Source organism: Nothobranchius furzeri, chromosome 14 (genome assembly GCF_043380555.1).
Source record: "Nothobranchius furzeri strain GRZ-AD chromosome 14, NfurGRZ-RIMD1, whole genome shotgun sequence".
Classification (NCBI taxonomy): domain Eukaryota; kingdom Metazoa; phylum Chordata; class Actinopteri; order Cyprinodontiformes; family Nothobranchiidae; genus Nothobranchius; species Nothobranchius furzeri.
Genome location: NC_091754.1, coordinates 40,011,076 through 40,038,516, shown reverse-complemented (window position 1 = coordinate 40,038,516; position 27,441 = coordinate 40,011,076). Strand labels below are relative to the sequence as shown.

General features: G+C 44.4%; 2 protein-coding genes across 9 annotated transcripts in view; one reads left to right on the top strand and one right to left on the bottom strand.

The window, feature by feature from the left end:
• The window catches only part of LOC107396551 (zinc finger protein 609), a 37,329-nt gene extending 26,727 nt beyond the window's left edge, over positions 1-10,602 (bottom strand). For 6 of the 8 annotated variants that reach the window (XR_011516217.1, XR_011516215.1, XR_011516214.1 and 3 more), the window contains exons 1-4: positions 9,886-10,215; positions 8,571-8,685; positions 5,584-6,427; positions 587-806 (exon numbers count right to left, since the gene is read on the bottom strand). Coding sequence is in view for 4 of the 8 variants with exons in the window: in XM_054747221.1 (XP_054603196.1) it covers positions 587-806; positions 5,584-6,294 (931 nt within the window). In the remaining 4 variants the exon portion in view is untranslated. The other 2 variants (XM_054747219.2, XM_054747220.2) reach the window with 2 other exon arrangements.
• A 13,739-nt stretch (positions 10,603-24,341) lies between these two features.
• LOC107373733 (integrin alpha-11) overlaps positions 24,342-27,441 on the top strand; it is a 112,744-nt gene continuing 109,644 nt past the window's right edge. Inside the window, exon 1 of the mRNA XM_054747222.2 lies at positions 24,342-24,729. Coding sequence (XP_054603197.1) covers positions 24,681-24,729 — 49 coding nt within the window. The 5' untranslated portion in view covers positions 24,342-24,680. The remainder of the gene's footprint in view (positions 24,730-27,441) is intronic.

The following is a 27,441-nucleotide window of genomic DNA, read 5'->3' as shown; positions in this document are numbered from 1 at the left end:
TTGCCAAAGTTATGGAAAGAAAGGAGATATTTTTAAATGACTGTAAAATATTTTGGATTGTGGACGTTAGGCTTGTTGTGGACTAACTATTTTATTGGAGCACATTAATTGGACTTTGCAGACGTAAAAAAAAACTAAGTTGTTCAAGATGGCTCTTCTGTCAATTCCGCGAGGCTTTAAGAAAAAAGCATTCTCTAGTGGAAGTACTTGAGATTTTCTCAAACATGGAGTGTGACGACGGATCTGGAAGAAAGAGCAAGCAAAATTCTTCTATATGGTTTTAGACTGTTTTATGTGGAATGCCAAGCAAAGATTGAAGGATTATTTGATATGTGCTCAAAGAGAACGGTATAGTTCATCGTTCAACAGACTTTGGTTTGGATTCTTGTAAGTTTTCCTTCAATTCATCAAGGATAGATGCTGACACAAAAGCATCAAATAAAACCCAAGTAATAAAGGGAACTGGAAGAAATGGATTTCTTTGGACTGGCTTTCATTTGAAGATTTAAAGCAGCCTAGACACTAACCATAGCTAGTCTTTGACACAGCTGATGACTACATGCACCCAAAAATGTCTAGATCTCACCGTCATCAGTCTCTTGCCACACGATTCCTTCCAGGTTAACACTGGTGCCAGGCTCACACGGTCCAAGACACTCTGGTTCAGTGGCTAGGGCAGCTTTTGCTGTGCTCACGGCCACAGAGCGTGTGCAAACCATGATTTGCTCACAGGGAGAAGAGATGTCATTGTTGTTTGTGTGAGGACCAAGAGCAGGAGGTGCACAGGTGGAAAACAAAGACTCCATCTAGAAGAGAAGAAGATGAGCAGAGCTGATACCAGAAGAAAAACAAAACCACACAGAAGAACATCGTCACTCAGAGACAAAAAGCACGGCAGATTTAACATTTTTTATGCATAAACACCTTAAACTCTGTGGTAATGAAGGATCATTTGTATTTCATACTCGTGTTCCAAGTGCTTTTGTCACTGAAGATTTGAGCTCATTTGCGGCAATACGCACAAACACAGCAGCTCCACATTCCCTTTGCCTGTCAGGAAGAGAGGGTTTCAAAACCCAACAACTACAGAGTGTAACTCCTACAACGGTTTACTCGTAACTTTTGCTGCGTGCCAGTACACACCGGGAGAGTCTCAGCCACGGAGCGGCTTCTCTGACAGTGAAGTAGCGCGCTCCAGTCTGTAGTTTTGATTGGTTAGGAGTAAGTAGTGAGTCTACTATGCTGCTACCCGATAGGTTATAACGAAAAAAGGAAACTTTTTTATCGACCCATTTTTTTCCCCTATTGCACCACATGTCTATCTATAGATATACTGAACTATTGAATTATCGTCCAGCCTTACCTAGTCCTATCTTTAGCGGCACGGTGAGCTGCTTCTGGGATGCACCTGAAAACGTTTGCGTCGCGGCTGGTTTGAATCTCCCGTAGACTATAATGGATTCCATTTGAGGCAGTGACGTTCCGTGCCACAGATGCTTCCAGTGTGAAGTAGGGGTACGGCTGGTTAAGGAGCAGCACCTGCTAAAGCTGATTCTACATTACGTCTCAGACTGAGGTCACATTAAAATAATTTTACAGGGATTTTGGACACGACAGGCCAGGACAGCGCTCTGCTGCAGCAGGCACCTCCTGATGAAGAGCAGCAGCAGCAGCTGTGCCTCCCAGCTGTTTGAGCTCCTCACCTGGAGTCCTTACAACAACTGTACTTAAGCTCAGCAAAGCATTCTTCATAGAACCGGGCTCAGGGTTTTTTTGGATCATATCCCATCATACTTATGAACATAGTGTGATATAACTCTTAAAAGTTGCATATTTTTATTCAGATTCTCATTTTTATTCTTTGTACATACTGTCTGTTTTGTGTGTGTAAGTGTCTACAAGTGGGTAACTGTAACTTAAATTCACCATCTCACCAGCTGCACTGCAAGTTCCCCATCTCCAAAACGCTCTCACACCAGGCTCAGAGTTTGATTAAAGTTGCCACATTTTGCCGTTAAGTTTTTCTTTATAAATCGCAAAGTTTGTGTAGAAAATCACTTAAACTGTTTTCAGACGCTTGTTTGGTGTGTAAGCAGCTTTCTAAATGAGACCCCTGTTCTCTAATGGGCCATTCCCATCTGTACTGGGTCGGCCCGGGCCGGGTAGCGTAGGTTGTTTACATATCTAGGTGGCCTGGTATTTTTCCGGGCCAACCAAGGCTCATTCTCAGCCCTCTTCTCGAGGGGGTCTGCTTCAGGCCGACCAGGGCCAACACACCCACTGCTGACAGCAAATTCACACCTTCCATTAGAGCAAGCCTCTGATTGGTGGGTAGAATCAGCCCACATGGGCTTAAGGCAAGGATGTGTGGAATCAGCCGGGCCAGGCTGGGGCCGACTGGGGCTACCCGGCCCGGGCCGACCCAGTACAGATGGGAATGGCCCATAAGCCTGACCCTAACTGTGGACAGAAACTCCTGTTCAGCTGTTACTAACGTACAAAAGCCAGGGCCCTCTTTCATCAAATGTTCATAGAAACTGTCCAATATTCCATCCTACCAATGAAATTTACAGTGTTTGTACAAATGGCCAAAATCCTATGAAACACCTGCATGTTTTACAATCGACTGATGATTAATCCTACCTGTGCGTACTGTGATGGACAGAAGACGGAAGCTGCCGGGCTCTGAGGGTGTGGTGATTGGACACCGGCTGGTCCTCGTTACAGATAACGAGGCCGGGGAGGATAAAAGGGTGACAGGTCTACCGAGATGTGTGCGTGGTCGACCTGTCATTGTGTCATCGGACTTTGGGGGGTGGGGTCGTTAGCAGTCGGTTAGGGCTGCCGGCGACGAAGACAGTTAAACAGGCGTACAGCGTTCCAGCGTTAGGAGGGAAGGCTTGTCGCCTTATTTAGGTAGCGAGGGCTGGGCATAGTGGATGCCAAGACCACGCCGCTATCTGCCGCCACGGACTCTGGCAGTTGGACTTAAGCTGAAGATTTACCCGCCGTCCTCGCAAGCTGCACCCCGGGGCGTTGAAAGCTCAGACCCCGGGGAGGGGGGTCACATCATCTAAGACAGCTAAGTACCGCTGCTTGTGTTACTCATGCTGGACAGCTGGTTTTATGAGAGAGGACTTTGGCCATAGTGTTTTATTATTGAGTGTGTAATAAAGTGTATCGTTTGATAAGTCGTTGCCTACTGGTGGTGTTTTTGGGTTCTGACTGGAGGGCAAGATATTCTGCTCGTGCGCCCACTGAAACTTACATTACAGTACCTAGATGCTCGTGTCATTTACATACAGAAATGCCCTCAATTAACCGTATTTGCTCAGCTCATAAGGGGAATCCCTGCGTTTCGTCCCGAAAAAAAAAGTAAAAAACGTTACCGACAGCGTCATCAAGGCGCTGGATGCCGTAGAACTAGGGCTGGGGGTAAACGATTATTTTTAAAACGATTATTCTGACGATTATTTTATCGAATAGTCGACTATTCTAATGACTATTTAGAAAATTAATCTAATGATTATTTTTCTATTGCACAATTAACAAAAACCAGAAAATCTCAAATAAATTCCTCAAAAAAATTGATAAATTCTTACTGTAAGAGAATAAACACTACAGGCCTTCCATTTTGTATAACACTGCTTTTATTGTGTTGGTTGGTTATGTTCTGGTGATGTGTAGAACTTGGGAGTGCAGGCTGCTGCCTGAGAGGTGGTAGAAGATGGAGTGTCTCCATGCTGCTTTGTTTTGGTCACTTATGTGCGTGAGGCGAGTGGTCTTACGGGTTAAACCAAACTCAGGTGATATTTTACACTAAACCGAAAACCCACAACACTCTAAATGTAATGAAAGGGAGATCTACACCACAAAAAAGATTAACTCTAAACCAAAACGTAACAGCTTATCCCAACGCAAGAAGCTGTTAGCGAAGATGCTAACAGTAGCTTTACCAACATTAAGTTCAAGTTACCAAGTTTAAATAAACCAAAAACACCCAGCAGCAAACAGACCAGCATGGAGGAGAGACTGCTACCACCAAAACAGCTCTCCTCATGTCTGAAAGAAGCTCCTTAATGAAGGGAGAAGCGCTCCCGGTGATTTTCTACATCTGCGGTAGGCACGAAGCAGCGCATCTGACCCCGGAAGTTGTTGTCCGTTGCCGGGAGACGAAGGGGCAAAACAGGAAAATAATCTAGTAGTGGACGGACGTTGTTCCGGGTCTTCGGTATTTGGCGGAGATGTTAGTGAAGGCGGAGAAGAGGGCGAACTAGAGGAAAAACAGGCAGATTCCTCCTCTATTTACAAACTCCTGGGGATGCAACAAGTGGGCGCGGTGCGTCGACTTCCGGATCTGACGTCGACAAATTTTTAGAATCGAGCCGTCGACTTCGTCGAGGCTTCGCTACAGCCCTACGTAGAACAAAACACATTGCAGAGGCTGCAAACGCGGTTGGAACAGAGGAGAGGTTCCTGACACAAATAAAGAAAAAAATGTGTCTGATTTAAAGTTTAACCTGATAAATCATAGAGCAATGGGTTGTCATTTAAAGTTAACATGCAAGGAGTTGTATGCATGTTCTGTTTGGAGTTTTATTTGGGAACGTTGTCTGAGCTGTCATCCTGTCAGGCTATCTTGATCGGGTAGCAGAGGAGGTTCTGGGTGGGGATGGATCGATTGCAGTTTTTGGCCGATCACTTGCCGATACTGGTTTTGTCTTAACGAAGGAAGATTTCTCTTTATTGAGAAAACCAATATGAATACTCATGAAACAATACCAGTTTCAACTAGACATGAGGTAATGTTCGCAAATATAAATGAACATATTTAGCATCGCTGTTTGCACTACAAACTCATATTTCTTACTTTACTTTCATTTTTCCATATTTGAAAACAAACTTGTACCCGTTTTGACACACTTGTCCAAAAAATATTATTCTACAGCAATGATTTGCTTTGGCATAAACTAAGGGTGCACCGATTGCAGGTTTTGGCTGATCATTGATTTTTTGGCCAATAGATCGGTGGTGTCAAAAATTTCATTTGGACTGGGATTGGATGTGTGTGGTTTGTCTGTCCCTCCATAAAGGGTCCCAAATCATGGATTAGCTCCAGGATTTCCTTCAGAAATCTGATCAGTGTGCTCATGGAGGACGCGCCCCTCCAGAGAACACGCTCTGCCAAATCCTCCAACAACACAAAATCAGCTACAATGTCAGATTCCCGTGGGTGGCAGGTGTCTTTTAAAGGTTCTAAAAGCAGTTGTGTTAAAGCGGTTTCTCCACGGACATCATTACTTATTGGGTATAAATATTTTCTGGATGAGGAACACACATGGATGACTGAGGCCTTCAGTGCTGCGGTTCCCCATTCTACCACTAGATGCGGTTCCTACGCACGGTCTTTCTACACACAAGTACAAAATGGTAAATGCTATACAACGTGTATAATCGTTTCAACGTACGACATACGCACAGAGCTGTTGTAACGGTTGACACACGAGGGCCCTGTAGTTTGATAAAAGGTCTAATTGAATTTGTGCATCTCTAAAGCTGAGGACATGAGTTTCAGAGTCTTACCTTCTCACAGCTGGCCACCTTTATCTGATGTTGACAGTCAGCATCATCCACCACCTCGTCCTCCGTTTTGAAGGTAACCGCTGGCACGATTCCAACTGAATCCAGAGCCAGGTTCCCACACTGCTCTGACAGGTTGAAGTCCACGTTTCGCTGGCTCTCCAACGAGCTGCTGCACGCTGCTCCAGAATCTTTCTCAACAGTAGAAACATGGGAGACTGCAAACTCCAGTTTCTCTTTTTTACTTTTCCCACACACCAGATCCTTGTCCTTTTTTACAACAGGGGAGGAGCGAGAAGCTTTACCAGACTTCTCAGCTCGTTTGGTTGTGGTTGAATTGAAGTTCTGGGAGGGTGGGTCTACGGACGACCTGACTAGGACCTCCTTCTTAGTTCCATCTGAGACCAGGGCCTTTCCACTTTCTTTGAAGGTTTTACTGCGCTTTGATTTGGGTTTGCCATCTTTACTCTGTAAGCTGGATGCAGGACTAACAAACTTTATATTGTCAGGTAAAGCAGCCACAGCACCAGAGGGTGCTGCCATGCCCCCGTCTTCCTTACAGCTGGACATCTCTAATTTGTCCTTCTCTAAGTCAGCATCAAGGTCAATGATCAGATTGCCAACACCAATATCCCACTCGTCACCACTGTCATAAGTGTCCACTGCATTGGAGTCCACACCTTTCCCGCATGCAGGGCTGCTGCTGAGGGACATCTTAGTTCAAGAGCCCCAGAGTGCCAAAGGGGGCCACCCGAGGGCCACGGGAGGACCAAGCACCTCCCCCCTTGCTGGTCTCCTCTCAAGGCTGGAGTCTACGCCTCCTCAATGCGTCTTCCTGCGTCGCCTCCTTTAAAAGTACAAAAAAAAGGTTATTTTAAACATCTCATCTCTAATCTTGTGTTCATTCTGTTCTATTTGTGTTTTTGTTCTTACAGAATTGGACAAAACCAAGTGGCTGCAGAAAGAAACTACAGAGCCAGGTGTCCGCAGGTTCTGTCTGTTGTTGCAATGACAAACATGATAAATGACCCCCACTTGTATAGCGCCTTTAAGAGTAAGCACTCCAAAGCGCTTTACACTACAATGTATCGTTCATCCATTCACACAATGATGGTGATGAGCTACGATGTAGCTACAGCTGCCCTGGGGTGCACTGACAGAGGCGAGGCTGCCGAGCACAGGCGCCACCGGACCCTCCGACCCCCACCAGCAGGCAACGTGGGTTAAGTGTCTTGCCCAACAGCAGAATTCTCTGTCCGGAGCTGGGATTGAACCTGCAACCTTCCGATTACTGGACAAACCGCTCAACCTGCTGAGCTGCTGCTGCCCAACATGCATTAAAGAAGTATATAGCTGATAGAGCCTTACAAACGTGAAAAATCATTAATAGAAGAGCACAGGGCTGCTCAATTAATCGAATTTTAATCACAATTACGATCTGAGTTTTGAACGATTGTAAAAACAAAACAAGCCGATTATTTGCTCCTCCCACTTGCGCTGCCCTGAGTTGCAAATGAAGCGCTCCTCCCACAGTGTTGCCAACGACTTTGACACTATTTCTAACAGCTTTTCAGACCCCCTTCTTGACTTTTTAAATCCTAAAAGTACCTGGCGAACACCTGAGAAACATTTCTGGTAACCCTTAGCTACTTTCTGGATAACTGTCGTCGACATTTCCTGCAGGTTAGCTAAACACTCCGCCTGCGCTCCGGACCGTTCTTTAGGACATTAGGAAAGGGAATGATGTAGTGATGTGTCAGTCGCTAAAGAATCGGCTCTCAAAGTCGGCTCCCTGTGGATTAACCAGAGTGAGTGACACACACCGCACCTGCGGACTCCTGAGCCGCTAAAAACGGCGTAATGTGCGCGTGCGACGCGCTAAACACACGTGCAGCTTGCCCCTGATTGCTGAGACCAGGCTGGGGGGTGGGGGGTGCAGCTGTGTTTGGGACAATTATTACATTAACTGATGGACTTGTAAATAAATAGTTTATAAATAAGGTAGAAATAGATAGAAATAAGTTCCTCGTGCTGATAACTAATCTCTCAGAGGACACGGTGCTAGTGCACTCTCCTACAGCACCTTGACACGACTAAATAAATGTTATGCAAAATGTTGTGAACATCAATTTATTTGCATTTATTTGTTATAAATGCCACTGCATAATTCTTGCTGTCAGTATTTGCAAGACATTGGTATTTGGGTCTGTACTGGTTAGACTTAAATGAGTTAAACCAAGGTCTATAGCCCTTGGGTCATAGACTATGAGCTGTAAGTATATTGGTCTTTTTATACTGGGAACCAGGAGTTATTTTAGTGATCATCTTGTTTCTTATTTATTTTTGTCCTGATTGTGCTCTGAGCAATTTTATGACTGAATAAAAACAAATAAAATCAACATAAATTGAAAAATCGTCCTAAATAATCGAGATCTCAATTTCAGTCACAATAATCGTGATTATTATTTTTGCCATAATTGAGCAGCCCTAGAAGAGCACGTCATGCATCATCCAGAGGGACATCAGGTGCTCCGGCAGGCCAAGGGACATCAAATGTAGAGGAGAAAGAATGGCTGGAGCAAACAAACAGAACTAATGTATCGACAGGTTATGTCTTCTGTTACTCTGAAGAAGACATAACCTGTCGAAACATTAGTTCTGTTTGCTTGCACCTATTAAAGTACTCCGGACCAGTTTGCTCCAGCCATTCTTTCTCCTCTACATGTGAAAAATCATGTTACACTACATTTACCAACTAGCAATGAATCGAGAGTTAACTATTGAACTTGCAAATAAAAGTTTTGGTTGACTTTGGCAGCCCTGATGGATGACGTCTGACAACTGATTCCCAGAGTATGATGTTTGTGTGGTTTTAATAAACAGTACACCTGACCAAATACTGACTGGGAGGGCAGATTAAGTGATCTGTGTTGGTTTCAGATGAGAAAGAGCTACAGAAGACCTCCTTTTGTGTCCAAATGACCAGTTACCTTGTGTTGGAGAGACTGGCATGGGCCCATCTCTCAGATGGCCGTGGTTTGCATTTGAGTCTCAGGATGGGACTGACATCAACATCCGCTGCCTGCTTTGATGAGCTCTCTTCATCTGGGAAAAGCAGAAGCACAGCAAGAATGGTGTTTAGAGCCGCTCTGCTGTGAGACTGCTTTAGCAGGTTACCAGCTGTAATTGTAGCCAAAGGTGGCTCTACGAAGTATTCATGCAGGGGGGCTGAATACAAATGTACAAATGCACTTTTCAGATTTTTATTTCCCTGAAAATTTGAAAACCATGCATCAGTTTCATACCACTTTACAATGTTTTGGTCACAGAAAACCTCAAAAATCATTTGTGTGTGTGTGTGTGTGTGTGTGTGTGTGTGTGTGTGTGTGTGTGTGTGTGTGTGTGTGTGTGTGTGTGTGTGTGTGTGTGTGTGTGTGTGTGTGTGTGTGTGTGTGTGTGTGTGTGTGTGTTAAAGAGAAAGACGCATCACAGACCTTAGCAGTGTTAGCATGTACTTAGCAACCATTAGCTGGATACTACTAAAGGGTCGACCTCTAACCGCTTCACCAAAAGGCTAACATGTACAAAAATAGCGCCATGGGCCCTTAGCTAATGTGACAAATCTCACACGCGTGACCGTATTAATTTTGGAAATCCAGTATGAATTAGCGCTAATGTAAAACTATGACTAGACGTTACTCCCGAGGCCTACAATCGCTCTCTGCCAGGCTACTAGATCCATTACCGGACACACATTACCAGCAGTATATAGAGCTAAAATAAGGCTAGCTTCTTTAGCGTTGCCTCTAAAGAAAGCACAACCTGCCTGTTTGTCTGCCCACGGTGTTTGGTAAACTAACGTCTTCATCTGCTGGAGATGTCAGAATTAATGACCGTTACATAGACGTCACCGGGAATGGACTCCACGTATTTACTCTACTAGACAATCTAAATCCCCAAACAAGTATTACACAGTACGGGACTATACACCCAGTGATGTCCTTAACAACGACACCAGACACGGAGGTAGCTAGGTGTTTAATACCAACCACTAACCAGGTGTTTAACGTTCAGGTAAACCAGGTCCTGACCCAGTTTGATCTGGGTTTAGGTTCTGGTTGTAGTGAGGAAGTGAAACAAGTGGGTCACACGAGGATGTGTCCGATGATGGACGTCTGCCCTTTAGGTCCCATGTCTCCAGACAAAGACAACAGTTAGCCTGCTGAGCTAACCCCGGGACATCCGGCTGCTGCATGATCACAGAAGGAAACAAATTTAACTCCACGGGTTCTCAGGTCCACTCACCCGCTTTGGAGTCCACGTCAGTCCTTTACTCGTGCACATCCCATAGGTACATATAATCCCGATAATGACAATTACTACAACCTGCAATCTGGGTCTGATGGGGACCTGACGGAACCAGACCCAGCGTGTTCCCAGTTCAGAGAGCAGCAGCCGCCGCTCTACCACATCCAGGATCAGGAAGCGTTGAGGCACCCGAGGCCGGTTCGGTTCATCCAGCTGGATAAAACACCGCTAACAGCCCAGTTATGAAGCATGAGGTGGTCCAAAAATTGCGGATTAGTCCAAGTCGGGTTTTCTGTAAGTGAACTCACGTACAGCACAGAGAGGGTTACGCACCTGACAACCAAAGCCCGGATCACCGGATCATCATGAACGGAACCGGAGCCGGATCTTTACATCTACCGGATGTGGAGTCACTGCATCTGGAATACTAGGCAGCAGTAGCGAGTAGGTCAGCAGAGAGTTGTAGGATCTTCCATGGCAAAAAGCTCTGCTGGTCTGTCCTTGGGCAACTTAACCCACTTTACCAGCTGGTGGTGGTGATGGTGCCCGTGCTCGGCAGCCTCGCCTCCTTCAGTGTACCAGGGCAACTGTGGCTACATCGTAGCTCATCACCACCAGTGTGTGAATGTGTGTGTGTCAAATTTATTGACATGGGAAAAATTATCTCGATAAGAGTCAGAAATTTCGATAAAGATACATTTTCGATTTATTGCCCAGCCCACTTTGGCAATGCCACCCAAACCACAGTTGGACACATTTTTTTCCAGGTGTAAGAGCTAAAATTAATATCAGATTCTGCCAACAAAAAGGCTCTAAAACAATTCATATGTACATATTTAGCATATTGCAAAATCTCATTTTTCTGCTGCTTTAGTGCTGCAACAACATTTTATTAATAAGAAATTATACCTTTTATTTTACTACAGCATCGGACAACTTCTTGTGCACAGATTATTAAGGATGCTTGTTTCAGCTGTGAGATTAGATGATAAGGTAAATGAAAAAAATGTGGAAACTTTCAGAGAAACCACAAATAGTTGCTGTAGATGGTTCTGTTACCGACAGATTTGTGTGAGTTTAGAAAAGAAGCAGATGAGATGGCATCCATCCATCCATTGTCTGAACCCGCTTTGTCCACATAGGGTCGCGGGGGGGGGGGGGGGGGGGGGGGGGGGGGGCTGGTGCCTATCTCCAGCGGTCAGTGGGCAATCAGGCGGGGTACACCCTGGATAGAGAGCCAGTCCATCGCAGGGCAACACAGAGACACACAGGACAAACAATCACACACACACACTCACATGTAAGGACAATTTAGACAGTCCAATCAGCCTGACAGTCATGTTTTTGGACTGTGGGAGGAAGCCGGAGTACCCGGGGAGAACCCACGCATGCACAGGGAGAACATGCAAACTCCATGCAGAAAGATCCCAGGCCGGGAAGCGAACCCAGGACCTTCTTGCTGCAAGGCAACAGCTCTAACCACTGCGCCACTGCGCAATTTTGTTTTTCATCGGACCATACTAGAACATGTCAGTGATGTCTGAGGTGTTTTTTTTAATAAAAACTGTATAATGAATACTCCTGGACAGGGTAGGAATTACACAAAGGCTTCTGGGGAAACCCAGTGATTGGGGGGGTGGGGGGGTGGGGGTGGGGGTGTCCCTTTTGCCTTGGCCCCCAAAATGCCTTGAAACAGCTCTGGGTGTGTGACTGAGTTTTGAAGGTGATCTGAATAGTATAAAATGTATAAATATTACATGTGTATAACTTTTTGTTTTATATAACGTGTAGTGGAGATAAATCTACCTTCATTTTACGTTTCAACACTTTGCTTTGTTTTCTTGTTTTTATTTAACTATTTCCTGTCCTGTCTGTCTCTCATCTTCCTGCATCTCCTCTAAACTCTCCAGAAAAACTGCTGCCTGAATTTTTACTTTTTCACCTCATCAGTTACTTTTGAGCAGATCAAAGGGATCTCCTGACCGCAAAGGGGAGTGAGCGTTTCGATGCTGAGTCAGCACACGATGAGCAGAGCACGTCAGGAATGATTAAAAGACAGAGTACCAGAGGATTTAAACAGATCATGTGTTTATAATAATGTTTTGTTGCGCCACCTTGAGAATGTATCATGTGCCGGACGCAGCGGGCGCACCAACGATCAACACTCTGCGTCCTCTCCGCTCAGCAGAATCCCGCTAGGCTGAGAGTCCATAAATATTGTAACATAGGCAGAAACTGGATCTTTCCCTGACAGATATCTAGTCCCCCCATTATTACATCCCTGCTCCTGGATGAAAAACCAGACATTTTGATCAATGTGGGAAACCCCCCCGGACGCGCCGGACAAAGGGTGAAAAGTGGACATCTCAGGGGGAAAATGGGACGCATGGTCACCCTAGTGAGAATGGATGAATGAAACAGTGTAAAGTGCTTTGGAGTTCTCTGAAAGGTGCCATACAAGTGAAGGTGATTCTTCTTTTATCACTTGTTCAGGGTGTCCCCATCACAGTTTGGAACACTGTGGCTGAACACCAAAGACACTCAGACCCTGTCCTGTTCAAAGTGCTGCTTTTTAAATCATCAAAAAATAAACTGCATGTAAAAAAAAGTGTTTGCAGCAGCAATGTAAGAACTTTAAGAATCAGCAGGACCCTGCTGGAAAAACCAGCACAGACCAGCATAGGTGGTACCAGCATGTTTTGGTCCAGGTTTAGATGGACTAACATCCAGTCATCAGCAGCCCATGCATCCCAGCACCAAAACATAACATATTCTGATAACACATATGCTGGTCTGTGCTGGTTTTTCCAGTAGGGGAGCCATCCATCCATTATCTGAACCCTTCACTAGGGTCACAGGGTGTCTGTCTCATCTGTCAACAGGTGAGGGGGGGGCACCTTGGACAGGTCTGTCCATCACAGAGACACAAAGGGACAACCAGCCACACACTCACTCATGCCTAGGGACAATTTAAAGTCTCCAGTTAAATTAACATGCATGTTTTTGTGGGAAAAACTGGAGTACCCGGATAAAAGCCACACATGCATGAGAAGAACATACCAGCTTCAAGTAAAATGGTAAATAGCCTGTTTTTGTATTGTAATGTCCCGTTGGAGGTTAGCTGGACCCTGTACACAACCCAGCTCCTCTTGTTGATTTAGTTGTCAGCCATTACAGCTACGCCTCCAGATTTCTTTCACCGCTGTCAATCGACCTCTCCTGGCCCACAGTCTTCAACCAAGGAATTTGGCAATGCATTCCCTCCATTTCGATAGCGTGGGGCAGAGGCGAAGCCCGGCCCCCCTCTTGGGGCACGCTCTCCACCTGATGAGTCTCACTGGACGATGCTGGAGCGAAATTTTGGGACTGTACAGGTTGGACCATCTGCACCGTGGGGCCCCCCGGGAACTCCAGTGTATTTTTCCCCAGGTCCAGCACACACCGAGCCACCCTCAAGAAGTCCAGACCTAATATGCACTCATCCTGCACAGCTGCAACCCACACCTTAAGATCCACTGACAAGCCACCCACCCGGATGGTCATCAGACCCCGCCCCAGTATGGGAGTTAAATCCCCAGTCACCGTTCGAAGCCGGACAGATGCGGCTTCCAACTGCATCCCTGCTGGAACCATATCGGGCCTGATGAGTGTGGCAGTGGACCCTGTATCGATCAGGGCTACACATTGCACCCCTTTCAGCATGACAGGGACATGGCAAAAGTCCCCAACATGAGTCCAACCTATGACTCTGGTCCATTCCGCGCTGTCGTCTGCTTCTGGGGGAAGCCGAGCCATACTTCCCCACCTCCGCTCCACCTCCCAAAAAAACACCAGAGCAGGACTGGTGAGCAGGGGATTTGCACCGTCCCTTCTACGCAGACCCAGTTCGTTTCCCTGCCAGTCAGCACGCTTTGGGCACCGCACAATGATGTGGTCACTCTGGCCGCACACCCAGCAGACAGGCTCACTGCGGCGAGGCCACCCGCTCTGCGGGGGCTGTAATGTCACAGCCCTTATCAACTCCGTCAGTTCACTGACCCACACTGGCTTCTCCAGTTCCGGAGCCTCACCAACTGCGACTCTGGTAACAGGACTATAGTTGATGGTATCAGTCCCTGAAGTGGCTCCAACCAGCTCCCTCTCCAGCGCTATTTCCAAAGCATTCTGCAGTGTGCGAGGATGAGCCAGCTGTGTCTGCACTCGCAGTTCCCTAGGGGATAGGGCCCGGATGAACTGGTCTCTTGCCAGCTCGCTCTGCACCACTGTGGGTATGTGCGCGTAGGCCCTCCTCATCAGGGTTTCGATCTCTGCAGCCAAAACACGGAGCGGCTCCCCGTCAGTCTCTGTCTATTAGCCAGCTCTGAGCACAGCACAGCAAGCTGGTTAAATTGTCCAAAACGCCGCTGCAAAGCTGCAACTAGAGCCTTGTAATCCCCCCGTTCTTCTGGGCTAAGCAACAGCAGACACCGAGATGCATCAACTGTAAGGCACAAAGCCAATTGAAGTGCTTTGATGCTGTCAGACCAGCCTGCAGCCCTCGCCAAAAGTTCAAACTGTGCATAAAAAGCCTCCCAGTCAGTCTTGCCAGAATACTTCGGTGTTTTCATCTGCAGCTGGTTACACAGAGGGCCGCCATCTTTGTTGGCGGGTATTTGCACGCCAGTGCCGCCTTCCGCCGCCCCTGAACCAAATTTGGCATCAGCAGCTAGCTTCCTCCCATCTGTCTCAGACGAGCTACATGTTCCCGGTCACAGGGAAAATCCGTCCCACGTCCTGGTGGTTCTGCATAGTGATAGAATAGTTATTCATGTTTTCATTTATCATGCTTTATGCTTTTATTATAATTAAAGATTTTTTTTCTTTATCGTGTTTTATGCTTAATGATTTTACCATTTGATGCTTAAACAGTTGCTGTATTGTAAAGTTCCCTCATGAGACTTTAAGGGTGTTAAAATCTGACCTAATGTGACCCAAAGATGACCCGAATAGATCTGCTGTGTCAATTGCTGACTCGTGCAACTGTTTGCTACTCATCGTGTGATTAGACACTGAAAGTTTTTTGTGTAATAATGAATGCTCATTGTTTGAAACTTGTAACAATTAAAGACTGAGAGCTGTGTTTTCCCCCATCCCTTTAGATCAGCTCTTCAGGCATGTAACTAGGGAGCTCCCAGCTTGTAATAAATAGAGATGCTTGGATTTTCAAAGGCCAGAATGGTTTGGAGGAACTGTCAGCTCAATGGAGACTGAGTTGGTATGGCCTTATTCCATTCTCCTCGAGCTTAAAACAGAATTCTGACTTTTGTGTCTCTTTCCTTGTGTTGTGTAGTTATATGGTGTCTTAGGTGTTTAAACCTGACATTATTTTGGTCCTTCGAGCCGGATTCCAACATATTCAACGATTCCAGGTGACCAGGTGGTGTCCAGGAAAGACTGTGCACAGCAGGACCTTTAGGTGAGAGTCCTTGAGACCCTTTTCGGGACTGGGCGTTGCTCCGTCCTCTGGAATCCGCGAATTGAAGGAACTCCGAAGGAGAGGGACACAGAAGGTGGACGGCGGAGTCCTGCAAATTCTGTAAGTTTGTCTCACTTTAAAAAGGTGTGACTGAGTGAGAAAGCCCTGTGGAATTCTAGACCCTACACAGGCAATCAAATAGTCCTAAAGTTAGGGGACGGATCCCTGGAATTATCCGTGTTAAAATAGGCCTTTAAACTGTGTAACTGTATGACTGTGTGACTGGTTATTGAATTACCACTAGGTAACACAGTATCATATAAACACAGTGAGAATAATTTGAGCAACCCTTGTGGATGCACAGGTAAGAGTTCTCCACCTGAAATACGATAGAAGCGAGAACTACCACAACGGAACTTGGCTCAATCTCACTGAAAACCAGTGTTTAGAACCCCCTATGGGTTAACCCCACACTGGTCTAAAGATTTAAAATGCTTTCTGAACAAAACACCAAAATTCTGATAGTAGGAATTTGTATGGTATTTGTAATCTCAATAATTATCATAAGTCTCGACTACGCAGGTTACGTGTCAGACTAATAGGGGGAAATAAAATAAAGTAGGTCGAAAGAAACTAAATAAATAAGAGTAAAAATAGCAAGAAAATTAAGAATAAGTAACAAAAAATGGGGAAAGCTTCTATTAAATTCGAGAACCTGAAATGCCAAGATTGGAAGTTTGTTAAACTTAAAGATCCAACCAAATTACAGCATTTGGAGAAGTGGGTCACAAAATATGATTTTGAAGGCAGACTCAGCTCAAACAAATGCTTAAAATTGAAAGAACAGACTGCAGAAAAGTGCAAACATGATAAACGTAAAATGGAAAAGCAAGGCTATTCAGATTTAGAATGGTGGGAAAAAGTGAGCAAAAGTTGAGAAGAGGGACAAAAAATTAGACAAACAGAAATACAGGAAGAACAAAGGAAAAAAGAGCAAGAGGAGGAGAAAAATTAACATTTCACAGAAAGGAGGATGATGAGACGGGACCAGCTCCTTGCAGACAGAAACATGATGAGGACTTTGACCTAGACACCCCACTTGACACAGAAAGCGCAGCGGTGGGACTAAAAATAAAAAAAAAACATGCAAACTACCGCCATTTGGGTGGGATAAAACAAAGACCAGGTGAAACCGTAGATGATTTTAGAACACGCTATGAGAAGGAGTTCAAAATTCATAGTGGGATTCCAGCACCCGCTCCGCAAACACTGGGACAGGAGCCCAATTTTAGCGGTGCGTATGAGCAGCTATCAAAAATCGGCCTGTAAACAGGCTTTCAGCCACAAATTACAGAGTGGATCAAAAATCACATGATGACTTGGGAGATCTGCTCTGTTAATGAATTAGTGACTCATACAAGAGCTGCAGCGGCTGCAGATGCACCCAGACTTTACCCAGACCTGAGTTCTGCAGAATCTGTGCTGGATCCACAGACTCCTCCTCCTCCAGCTTACAACCAATGCACACCTCAGTGTAAACTAAGATCAGATAACTTTGTCAAACAAAAATGGCTCACCAAATTGGGAGGTCTGCTCTCCCCAGTCGAGAGCGCTCCGCTTTCAACTCCATCCGAGCTGTATGAAAGCTACCCCATGATTGAAGTTGCAAATCCTAATGCCGGCGGAGACAATAGTAATGCAACAATGTTGGTTTTCTGCACCTGGACCATGGAGGACGTTAAGAAAGCTGTAGAAGGCGTTATGTCTCCAAAATTTGATGTAGATCAATGCATATTAGATATACAAAGCCTTCATCAGTCCTACCACCTAAATGGTCAGGAAATACAGCAGGTGTGGATGAAATTATTAGGAACAGACTGGCACCACGTCAGAGGAGCCTGGAATCCAATGAGGGACGGACAACTGCTGGAACGCGACTCTCATGACTTAAATGCAGAGCTGTAAAACAGGTACAGTTGCTCTGTTGAAGCATCTAGCCAAAGAGGGACACAAGATCAGCAAGAACAAACTGCAACTTTGTAAAACCAGAGTAAAATATTTAGGTCATGAACTTAGTAGTGAAGGCAGAACAGTTTTCGAGGAGAGAAAAGCTGCAGTCTTACAAGCTCCCAAACCTAAAACAAAGACACAAATGATGTCCTTCTTAGGACTGACAAACTACTGCAGAAACTGGATCCCAAACTGTGCAGAAATATCAGGTCCTCTGCAGAAACTAATGTATGAAGAAAACATTAAAATGACTGACAAGCTGAAATGGCACCCAGAAGCTGAGACTGCTTTCTGTGATCTGAAGCAGGCACTGGTTTCTTCATCAGCCCTTGCCCTGTCAGATTATCAGAAACCATTTATTCAAATGGTGGACTGCAAAGGTCATTTCATGACTTCCGTGCTATTACAGCAGCATGGAGCAAAACTGAGGCCTGTAGCCTATTACTCATCCAAACTAGACAGAGTGGCGTGTGCTCGTCCTCCATGTGTAAGAGCAGTAATAGCGTCCTCTATGGCAGTTGAGTGTAGTGCAGGTATTGCATTGTTTCAGCCACTGACTCTGAAAGTGTCTCACGCTGTGTCCGCACTTCTGCTCCAGACCAATATGACGTTTCTCTCACCTGCACGCCATTTATCCTGTATGACAACACTGCTCTCACATCACAACCACATTTAACTATAGAGCGGCGCACGACACTAAACACAGCCACACTGTTGCCTACATCAGATGATGGTCTGTCACATGATTGCCAACAAGAAACTGAACAGCTGGCAAAACCTAGAGCTGACTTAAAAGATCAACCATTAAATGAAGGAGAAATACTGTTTGTAGATGTTCATCCAGAAAAGATCAATTTGGAAAAACACAAACTGGTTTTGCTGTAGTTTCAGCAACAAAAACCCTTAAAGCAGGAAAATTACCAAACACCTTTTCAGCACAAGCAGCTGAAATTGTGGCTTTAACTGAAGCATGTAAATTAATGAAAGACAAAAAGGTGACCATATACACAGACAGTCAATATGCATTCTCCACAGTGCATGCGTTTGCTCAGCACTGGAAGAATAGAGGTACGGTGACATCAACAGGCAACCCAGTGACTCACGCTAAACTTTTAACAGAACTTTTACAAGCTGTGCTACTTCCAGAACTTGTAGCAATTTGCAAATGTGCTGCTCATACAGCAGGAAATGACCCAGTTTCATTAGGAAATGCATTTGCTGACAGAACTGCAAAAGAAGCTTCTGCTTCTGCTTCTAACACTCTGCATCTAAATGCAGACACAGACGTGACAGGAGAAATCCTGGCAGACATGCAAAACCAAAGTCCTGAATCAGAAAAACGACTTAAGGTGCAACAAACACAGACAGCTTCTACAAATGACCAGAAGGAAAACCCATCCTACCAAAAAATCTCTGTAAGTGGGCAGCAATATTGAGTCATGGTGTCACACATGTCTCAACAGGGGGGGATGGCAGAACAGGTAGAAAAGCAATATACAACCTACGGCTTTAATAACTATTCTAAAAAATTTTGTAGAGCATGTTTAATATGCGCAAAACACAGAACCACCAACTTGGATTCATTTAAGTCATTGTAAATGTGTGGTGACAAAACAAACCGACACTTGAGGATGCTGCTGATGCTACTTATCCTGTCTGTGGGAATAGCTGACTCATTTTACACCCCAGCGTCTTACGATTATGCAAATTCTGAAAAACAAACCCCACTGCTATCCAATTTCTCAAACCCCTGTAGGAAAAAGGGCCAAGGGTACTCTCCTGATCCATATTTTTGTTACAATGCGACCCGTACAGATGCCAAGGTTATATTTAACCTGGATGAAATAACTGTGGGAGGCTACAAAGGGAACATCTGGGAGGGATATGACTGGTACTTGGACAGCTCAGGACTGAAACCTCATGGGCCAAATTGGGGCGAGGTCTTTGCTACCACTGGCTCATGGGCTAGAGGATCCTATGGTTACACAGAGAGAGCTCAGAAATGGTCAAAAAGAATGTCCATGGTTCTTACCAGTTGCCAAATAATAATTCATCTTAACACAACAGAACCCCCAACAAAACGATGGTCAGCCACCCACAACCCTCCATGCCATGCTTTTACTCTTTGTGTATGGCGTCCAAATGCTGTTGATCCCTGCACATGCTTTGGTCTGTGCCCAAATCTTACAACAACAACTTCTGCACGCGTGTCATCCACACCCCCAAGCCTGAAAACAGGATGGGTGTGCTGACACGTGGACCTAGAACTAGTTCTATTTCAACAGTATCATTAATAAATGGAAACCCCACGGCAGACGAGTGGTTCCATGTGACCACTGGGATTTCTGGTTTTAATAATAACTACGAATTTCCATCAAAATCAGGTATTTCTCTTCTTGGTAAAGAAGACAAGCTTTGTTTTTGGATTAAGAGAGTTGTTATTTCATTTTGTTTCCTCATTATTTCAATCACATCATTTTGTGGTTCCTGGTCCATGGTATCATTTGCACAGTAATGATTTTGTTCGTTAGCATCAGGTAGATTTGAAATAATAGTTGAGCATTGGTGAGGTTGGTTGTTTTGGTCAAAGTCTGTTATTGCTGCCTGTTGCAAGGTGCATAAATTGGGTTTTTGCTTTGCCCTGCCCTGAGTTTCAGCAATAATCGTATTTTGTTTTGCAGAAATGGGAGGTATAAATTCCAATGTCTCTGCGTTAAGCGGTTGTTTAACTCTTTGCTTATTGATGTAGGAATTCATTCCATCCGAAACCTTAGACGATCCTTTCTTGCTTATTATGCTTTGCGTATTAAGAACATGTAATGTTGCCATTTTTTCAGCAATTTCAGTGTCCAGTTTTAGTCTTTCCTTTCTTTCACGTAGCCGTTCCTCTTCTTCTTCCAGTGCATGTTTTTCATCCAACAATTTTTGCTTCACAGTCAAAGCTGCAAGTTCAACTTCAGCCTTCATACGGACAAATGAAGCTGAAGATCTTGATGAAGAGGTTTTGTGGCTTCCAATGTTTGAAACACTGTCACTTGGCTTGATATCATCCTCATTTCCATTTCAGTATTTGCTGCAACATTGCTTCTGGATAACTCAATTTGCTTTGTACGGACAGCAGGGTTTTGTTTCAGTAAGTATGAAAAAGCATTTCTCAAGGTTATAATTGTGTTGATTTAGCTGATTACCTTCTCTGTCTCTGTGAATGTCATGTTCCTGAGCTGAGGTGAGCACTCTCTCATTACTAACCAGCTCTGAGGCAATCTTCCACAGGTGAGGAGCGGAGGGAGCTGCGGGTGCGCCGAATCTCCAATCAGGAGGTCAGGTATAAAGGGAGGATGGAGACACCACACTACGCCGGATGATTGCACCTGTAAGGATACTCCACGCTACACACTACTCTCGCCGCTCGAACCCCGGATTTCCAGAACCACGTCCCATCCTCCTCTACAACGCCTGCAGTTTTATCTCCGCTGCCTCACCCGCCTCAGCCACTGACTCACCACCTACACTCACCTTGGCTACCCACCTTTCATCACTTCTTGGATTATTATATGGACTAAAGCCAAATGGCACACCCTCACTGGACTTTCCAGTGCGCCTTTTGTTCCTGTTTTAAAATAAAATAACTTTTCTTTACTCACCCATTGAAGTCGTGTTGATTCTGCATGTCTTGGGTTAAACACCTCCCTCGAGTCATGACAGTGAACTGCTGTAAGATATTATTATTGTCTGTTGTGTTTGCCTTATCGTGTTTATTATTTTATTTGTTCTTATCATTTTTGCAGATTTTTGTATTAAACTTCGTATGGAATGATTCTTTGGACGAAGTTATCAGGATTGAGATTGCGATCCATGATAGACAAACGAATGCAGCACCTCTTGCTGTGTTCTCACTTCATCGTGTTGATTCTGTACCTTTCATATCTGATCGTAGTGTTTATTACTTTACTTATTATTTTTCTTGATTTGATGCTTTTCTTCCTGGCACTTGCGGAGTACAGACACTTCTCTTTTCACTCCCTTATCTTTTTTCCCCAAGGCTCTTTGTCCTGTCTGCCCACAGTGCGCTTCTCCGCATTTCTTCTGAAAAACCCTATTTTTAACCATGGATTTGATAAACTGGTCATTCAACGCGATCGATAAGATTTTTTCAACAATGAGAACGGAGCAGGGGGCTCCCACATGCCCACAAGTGACACACCCGGTGGGATATATGCTGGATTCCTGGAGGGAATGGAAGATCACATGCCTCTCCCAGCTGTCCATTGAGGACATTGAAGACGTGTGGATATTCGGCCTGATGATCACTGGATTTCTCCTGATTGGAGTGGGTGGATATCTGGTTTTTCTGGAAATTTGGGAAGACGGGAGCGATTGGAGGGCGACCCGCACCCACGGAAAGCACTGTCCGTGTGGAGACTTCACAGACTGGGACGTTACTCGAGGTAAATCGTAAGCTGGACAATGTTCTAGCTGCGATACCAGTATTAGTGCACAAAATGGATGTCATCTCGGAGAGAGTCACCGCACACTATGGACAAGCTTAAAAACCCAAAATTGGCTTCACTGAAGGACTGGAAATGATCAGTTTAAAGATTGAAGGCAGAGAGGAAAATTATCTCAGCCTGACCCAAACAAAGTCTTGTTATCTGAATCTGACGCCATGGCAGCCTTGAGCGGCTACAAACCCCCACAAAGGAATGCAGACAGATAACATGAAAACCTGACACCCCCCCCCCCCCCCCCCCCCGCCTTCGGATTGGCGGACTTCAGCCTGGCGAGGTCATCAATCTGCAGGAGTCAATCTGCTCTGCGCTTCTCCCAAGATCTCCCTCCCACCTGTGGCTACAGTAGCTGAGCGCCATAGATGGCTGCTCTCGCTGGGGGAAACAGGGATTAATAAAATATTGATTGATTGATTGACTGATTGATTGATTGATTGATTATCATTTTTGTCTTGAGTTGCTTGATTTGTACCCTTATGGTGCAATAACAATTGTGCTATTTATTTATTTATTGTCCCTGGAAACTTAAAATCACTGTTAGGGATTTTATCAATATGTTTGTCAATAACCCATTTCCTGTAGTAGAAGAGAAAAGGAGACAATGAGCAGACCAGTCAACCAGTTTGAGAATTATTCTTTGGTCCTTATGACTACCGAGAGGATCGCCTTTCCTGGTTTTACCCCTTCTCTATTCCTTAGATCGTGATTAATGAAGCTTTCATAGAAAATGGTGACAAGTTATGAAAGTGGATAAATTGTTTTATTATTTTATTTATTTATTATTTTCCTTATTTGTTTTTCTTTTATTATTCTTTTTTGTTGCTTTCTTTTGTTGGTTATCCTATTCGGATAAAAAGGAGGGATTACGTTATGGAAATTTTATATTTCATTGCTTTAATCCTATTCACAAATGTCCTGAAGCATTCAGCATTCAGCACTCAGACACACCCACACACTGTTCTTCCCACACAAACACACATTCTCTCACACAATGACCTCACTCCCATTCTTATCTATTTGTTTAAATTAACTCTGTGATCAGATGTTTGGTGCATTTTGCCTCGTGCATGTGCCACAGTTATATCTGGTTGACTGGTCTGCTCATTGTCTCCTTTTCTCTTCGACTACAGAAAATGGGTTATTGATATAATCCCTAACAGTGACTTTAAGTTTCCAGGGACAAAAAATAAATGAATAGCACAAATGTTATTGCACCAAATATACATCCATAGTTTAGACTGTGCCATTTTGAGTCTAGAACATTGAACCTTTTCACAATACTCTAAATGACATTGTAGAATTTTCATTGGCTGTAAGCCATAAACATCATCATCAGGTATAACAAATAAAGGCTGAAATGTCTGGATCTGCCTGAAATGATTCTGTATCCTAAATTAGTTTCACTTTTTAACTTTAAATACTGACATAAATAAACATTTTCACCAGATTCTCATTATTCCAGTTTCACCTGTAACTCCCTTTGGATTTATCTAACCAGTAAGGTCTAAATTGTTCATCTTGACAAAAGACTGACACATCTATTTAAATATGTTTAAACCAGACATCTGAAAAAGAGTGAATTTCTAAAAGCTGGCTGAGGTCACCCCTTGACTTGGACCGATGTTGACAGCCGTGTTCTTGAAGAAAGCATTTATTTGACCAGCAGATGCCGCTGTAGTAAAATGGTTTAAATGTTCCATAGCACTGATTATTTTTCCTTATCAGCTGTTCCAAGTAAAATATCCCGTTTCTGCCACCAGTACATTTGTTTTTGAACATCAGAACATTTTTGATTCTTCTCCAAACTCTCCTGGCCACAAGACGACCCAGACCTGTCAATGTCCCACAGACCTTTACCAGCTGTCCACATCCAAGATGTGAAGTTCCTGATGGACAGCAGGTGAGAGGAACTCAGAAGAGTTGTGTGTGTGTGTGTGTGTGTGCCTGCGTGCGTGTGTGTGTGTGTGTGTGTGTGTGTGTGTGTGTGTGTGTGTGTGTACCGGTCTATACATCAAAGTGAGGACCAAAACAAGCTTTTTACCTGCAAACTGAGGACATTAGTAGCAAAGTGAGGACATTTTGCTGGTCCTCACGTTGGGACAATGTTACAGAGATCTACTGGTTAGTTTTAGAGGTATGGTGTGAACTAAGTTTTAGTTAAGGTTAGGGTTAGGAGTAGACTGGTTAGGCACAATCCAGTCACTAAAATGAATGGAAGTCAATGACGGTCCTCACAATGAAAGATAGACTAGAGTGCGTGTGCATGTGTGTGTGCGCGCACGAGTGTGGTGACGGGGCACTAACAAAAAGACACAGTTCATGTGTGTGTCTGCAGATGCGAGGCAGACATCCAGCCATGATTACAAATGGCTGCTGCTGACACACACACACACACACACACACACACACACACACACACACACACACACACACACACACACACACACACACACACACAGCTCTCCACATCTTTAGAAAACATAAAGCAGGTTGGAGAACAGGGGGAGGACAGAACCAGAACTGACTTTACACCCACTATCTGAGCCCTCGTGAATAACAGACACTCACATCTGGTCCTCAGCACAGTGAGCTGAATCACAGACACAAAAAGAGGAATTTCCTGTCTTGAAGAAAATGAGTTTCTTTGAGAAGGAAAAGGTAAAGTGGAAGGCTCTAAAAACAGATCTGTGCCAGACGATCAGATGCACCAGGCAAGAGGAGGTGCTCCTCCTGCTCTACTTCTGCTACTCCCTCTCAGAGCAGCAGAGTCAACACACTCTCTTGCTATGCATCTGGATGGTTTCTTCTGAAACGCTGTCATGGATTATCACCACCTGCTTTTGCTGTGGACCTGCAGCCTTTGGCCAGGTGAGTGAGCGCACCTGACTGCATCTGACAGGAAATAGATATGAAATCAGCAGGTAGACAGGAAGGCTTTAGTTTTATTTAACAACAAAATCTACTTTCAGATGAAAAGTTTCTGTTACAAACCACACCACACCCCTTTCACTTAAGTTAGGTTTACAGCTGACATTTAAAACCTGATTGTTTCATGTTCCTCTTTCCTGCCAGAAGCGCTTCAGGTGGAACATGTTCGCACTTAAACAGGTGTTTTTTAAACGTCTCACCAGCTGTTTGGACAGCTGATGTCAAACGGGCTGCTTTTACATTTGTTGTTTATTTGTTGTTTACCCTGAGACATCATGGACATGATCTGACCAGTATGAAGACAATCCATATCAGGTCCTCGAACCTCTCACTCCCGTGTTTCCTGGATGACCTTGAACTATTCAGAGCCCAGAATGGTGACAGTCTGAGTTTCAAGCAGAATAAAGGTAACAAGTAGGCTGGATAGTCAGGCCCTGTCCACACGTAGCCGGGGATCTGCCAAAACGTAGATATTTTTCTACATTTTGGCCTGTCATTCACACGAAAACAGAGTTTTTCACACGAAAACGGATCTTTTTTAAAACTCCGGCCAAAGTGAAGATCTGCGTTTTCTCCGTTTTGGGTGTCTGCGTGTGGACAGACAAAACTGGAGTTTTAAGGTCCGCAACGTCACTTTCCGCGACAAAAAAATGCTGACATCATGTGTGCGACCTGTGTTTACACTAGCCGACAGCATGGATGCCCTCAGAGCTGCGCTTGCTTTATCAATTGTCCAAGCGCTTTTTGCTTGTTTGTTTTTGCAAGCGGAATTACTGCTCCTTGCGGAAGACCACAGACGAAGGACGAGGTAAGGAACGGGGGAAGTACTGCCGCCTACAGGTCTGGCATGTCCTTAACAACGTATTTAGGTACGTGTGGACAGTTTTTTTTAAATGAGGTGGTGTGGATGCAAGTTTTTGGAGGGGCGGATATTCGTTTTTAAATAAACCCGGCTACGTGTGGACTAGGCCTCAGTCACCAGAAAATGGCTTCATGCTTTTTATTCTCACCATTAAACTAAAATAACTAGATGAGTAAAGCTGATGGTGTGACCTTAGAGCTTCTGTTTTACCTGCATCAGTGTTAAGCTCCTGCTGGAACAACAGTCGGCCTGGAGCTTTTCCCTCTGATCATTATCAGGTGAGTCCAGGAGGCTGAGTCAGGTGATGCCATACGACAAAAGCAGGATGTAACTCAGACAGAGCCTGAACCATTTGAGATTTGGTTTAAACGGTAGTTCTAATGGGCTGTCTCGGGCAGTTTTGTTGGAACGTAGTTTCACAGTGGTACCCTTGCAAGTGTGGGCTTTCCACCATTTACTGATGAATGAAAATGAAAATAACAATGGATTAGACTTTTATAGCAGCTTTCAAACCACCCAGAGTGTTTTTCATCATCCTGAGCTATTGCTGCCCTACCATTACAATAGCTGTAATACCTTATTTAGAAAACTGGTGTCTCGTATGTTTAATTTTTGTTTTATTTTGTTCCGTGCACATGAACTGAGCAGGAGGGGAGGAGACATAGGCTCCCTGTGACAGAAGCAGGGGACAGAGCGTAGTGGTGCAATACATTGTTCCACCTCTAGGTGGTGGCCCCCAAGACAAAACGCTGTAATTCTGTTTTCACCTAACTTGATTGATAATAAGCATGTTTTTTTTGTCTATTTCAAATCAATTTCAATGAAAATTTGATTAAATAAGAATGGCAACAGATACATTTATAATCTTCTCGTGGTGGGGATTGTGCAACAGGAGTATCACTCCAGTGATTCAGAAGTTCTGAACTTTTACTTAATTATTACATTGTTCTAGTTTTAAACCTTACTGCGCTGTCTTAGTTTGGAAAGTTCAGGTTTGCAGAAACAAATGTTTGTTTTCCATGCAAAATCTTATTTCTCTGCAGTAGCTGTTAGTAATTTAATATGTGGATTTGGATCCATTATCTTACATAACAGTCCTCAGCCAACATGTCTGATAAATCATTTGGATTTTAGGTCATTCAGGAGCAGATTCCTCTCAGCTGAGAGACAGACTGTTCTGCACTTTTCAGCGTCTTTATTTTCTCCTCCAGTAGCTAACTGAATCATTGTTGCTTGTGCTGGCAAACATTCTCACTATGAGCAGGAGCATTTTTATACGGGAGGAAAAACTAAACCAGAGCACCAAGATCAATGCAGTAAGGCAGTCAAAAAACCTTAAAGCTCCAATGTTGTGACAAAAACTGAATTTGAAACCTTACAGAAAAAAAATCACATGGTTAAAATTGCTCATTTGCGTAGAAATTTTTTCTGCTTAAAGGGGCAACATGTCAGAATTCTACAGTGAAATAATCACTAAATTGTCTAATGTCTCGGCCATGTTGGAATGAAGGTTACACTGAAACAGATTTCATTCTCACACCTGGGACACACCAGCCGCCGAAGCGCCGGGAGGCAAAGTGCTCACGAATTTCGGCCGCTGCTCCCTGCTCCTCAGTTCAGATCAGACACTTTTATTCTCCGCTCTGGTTGAGGCGTGCCTCGACTCAGCTGTAGTTTTTCTTTTAACCACTTGGTGTCCTCCATTTCCCCTCTGCCTTTTCTCTGCTCTTTTCCTCTACACCCCCCTCCCCCTTGCTGTTTGTGTGTGTTTGTGAACCTATGGTGTGAAC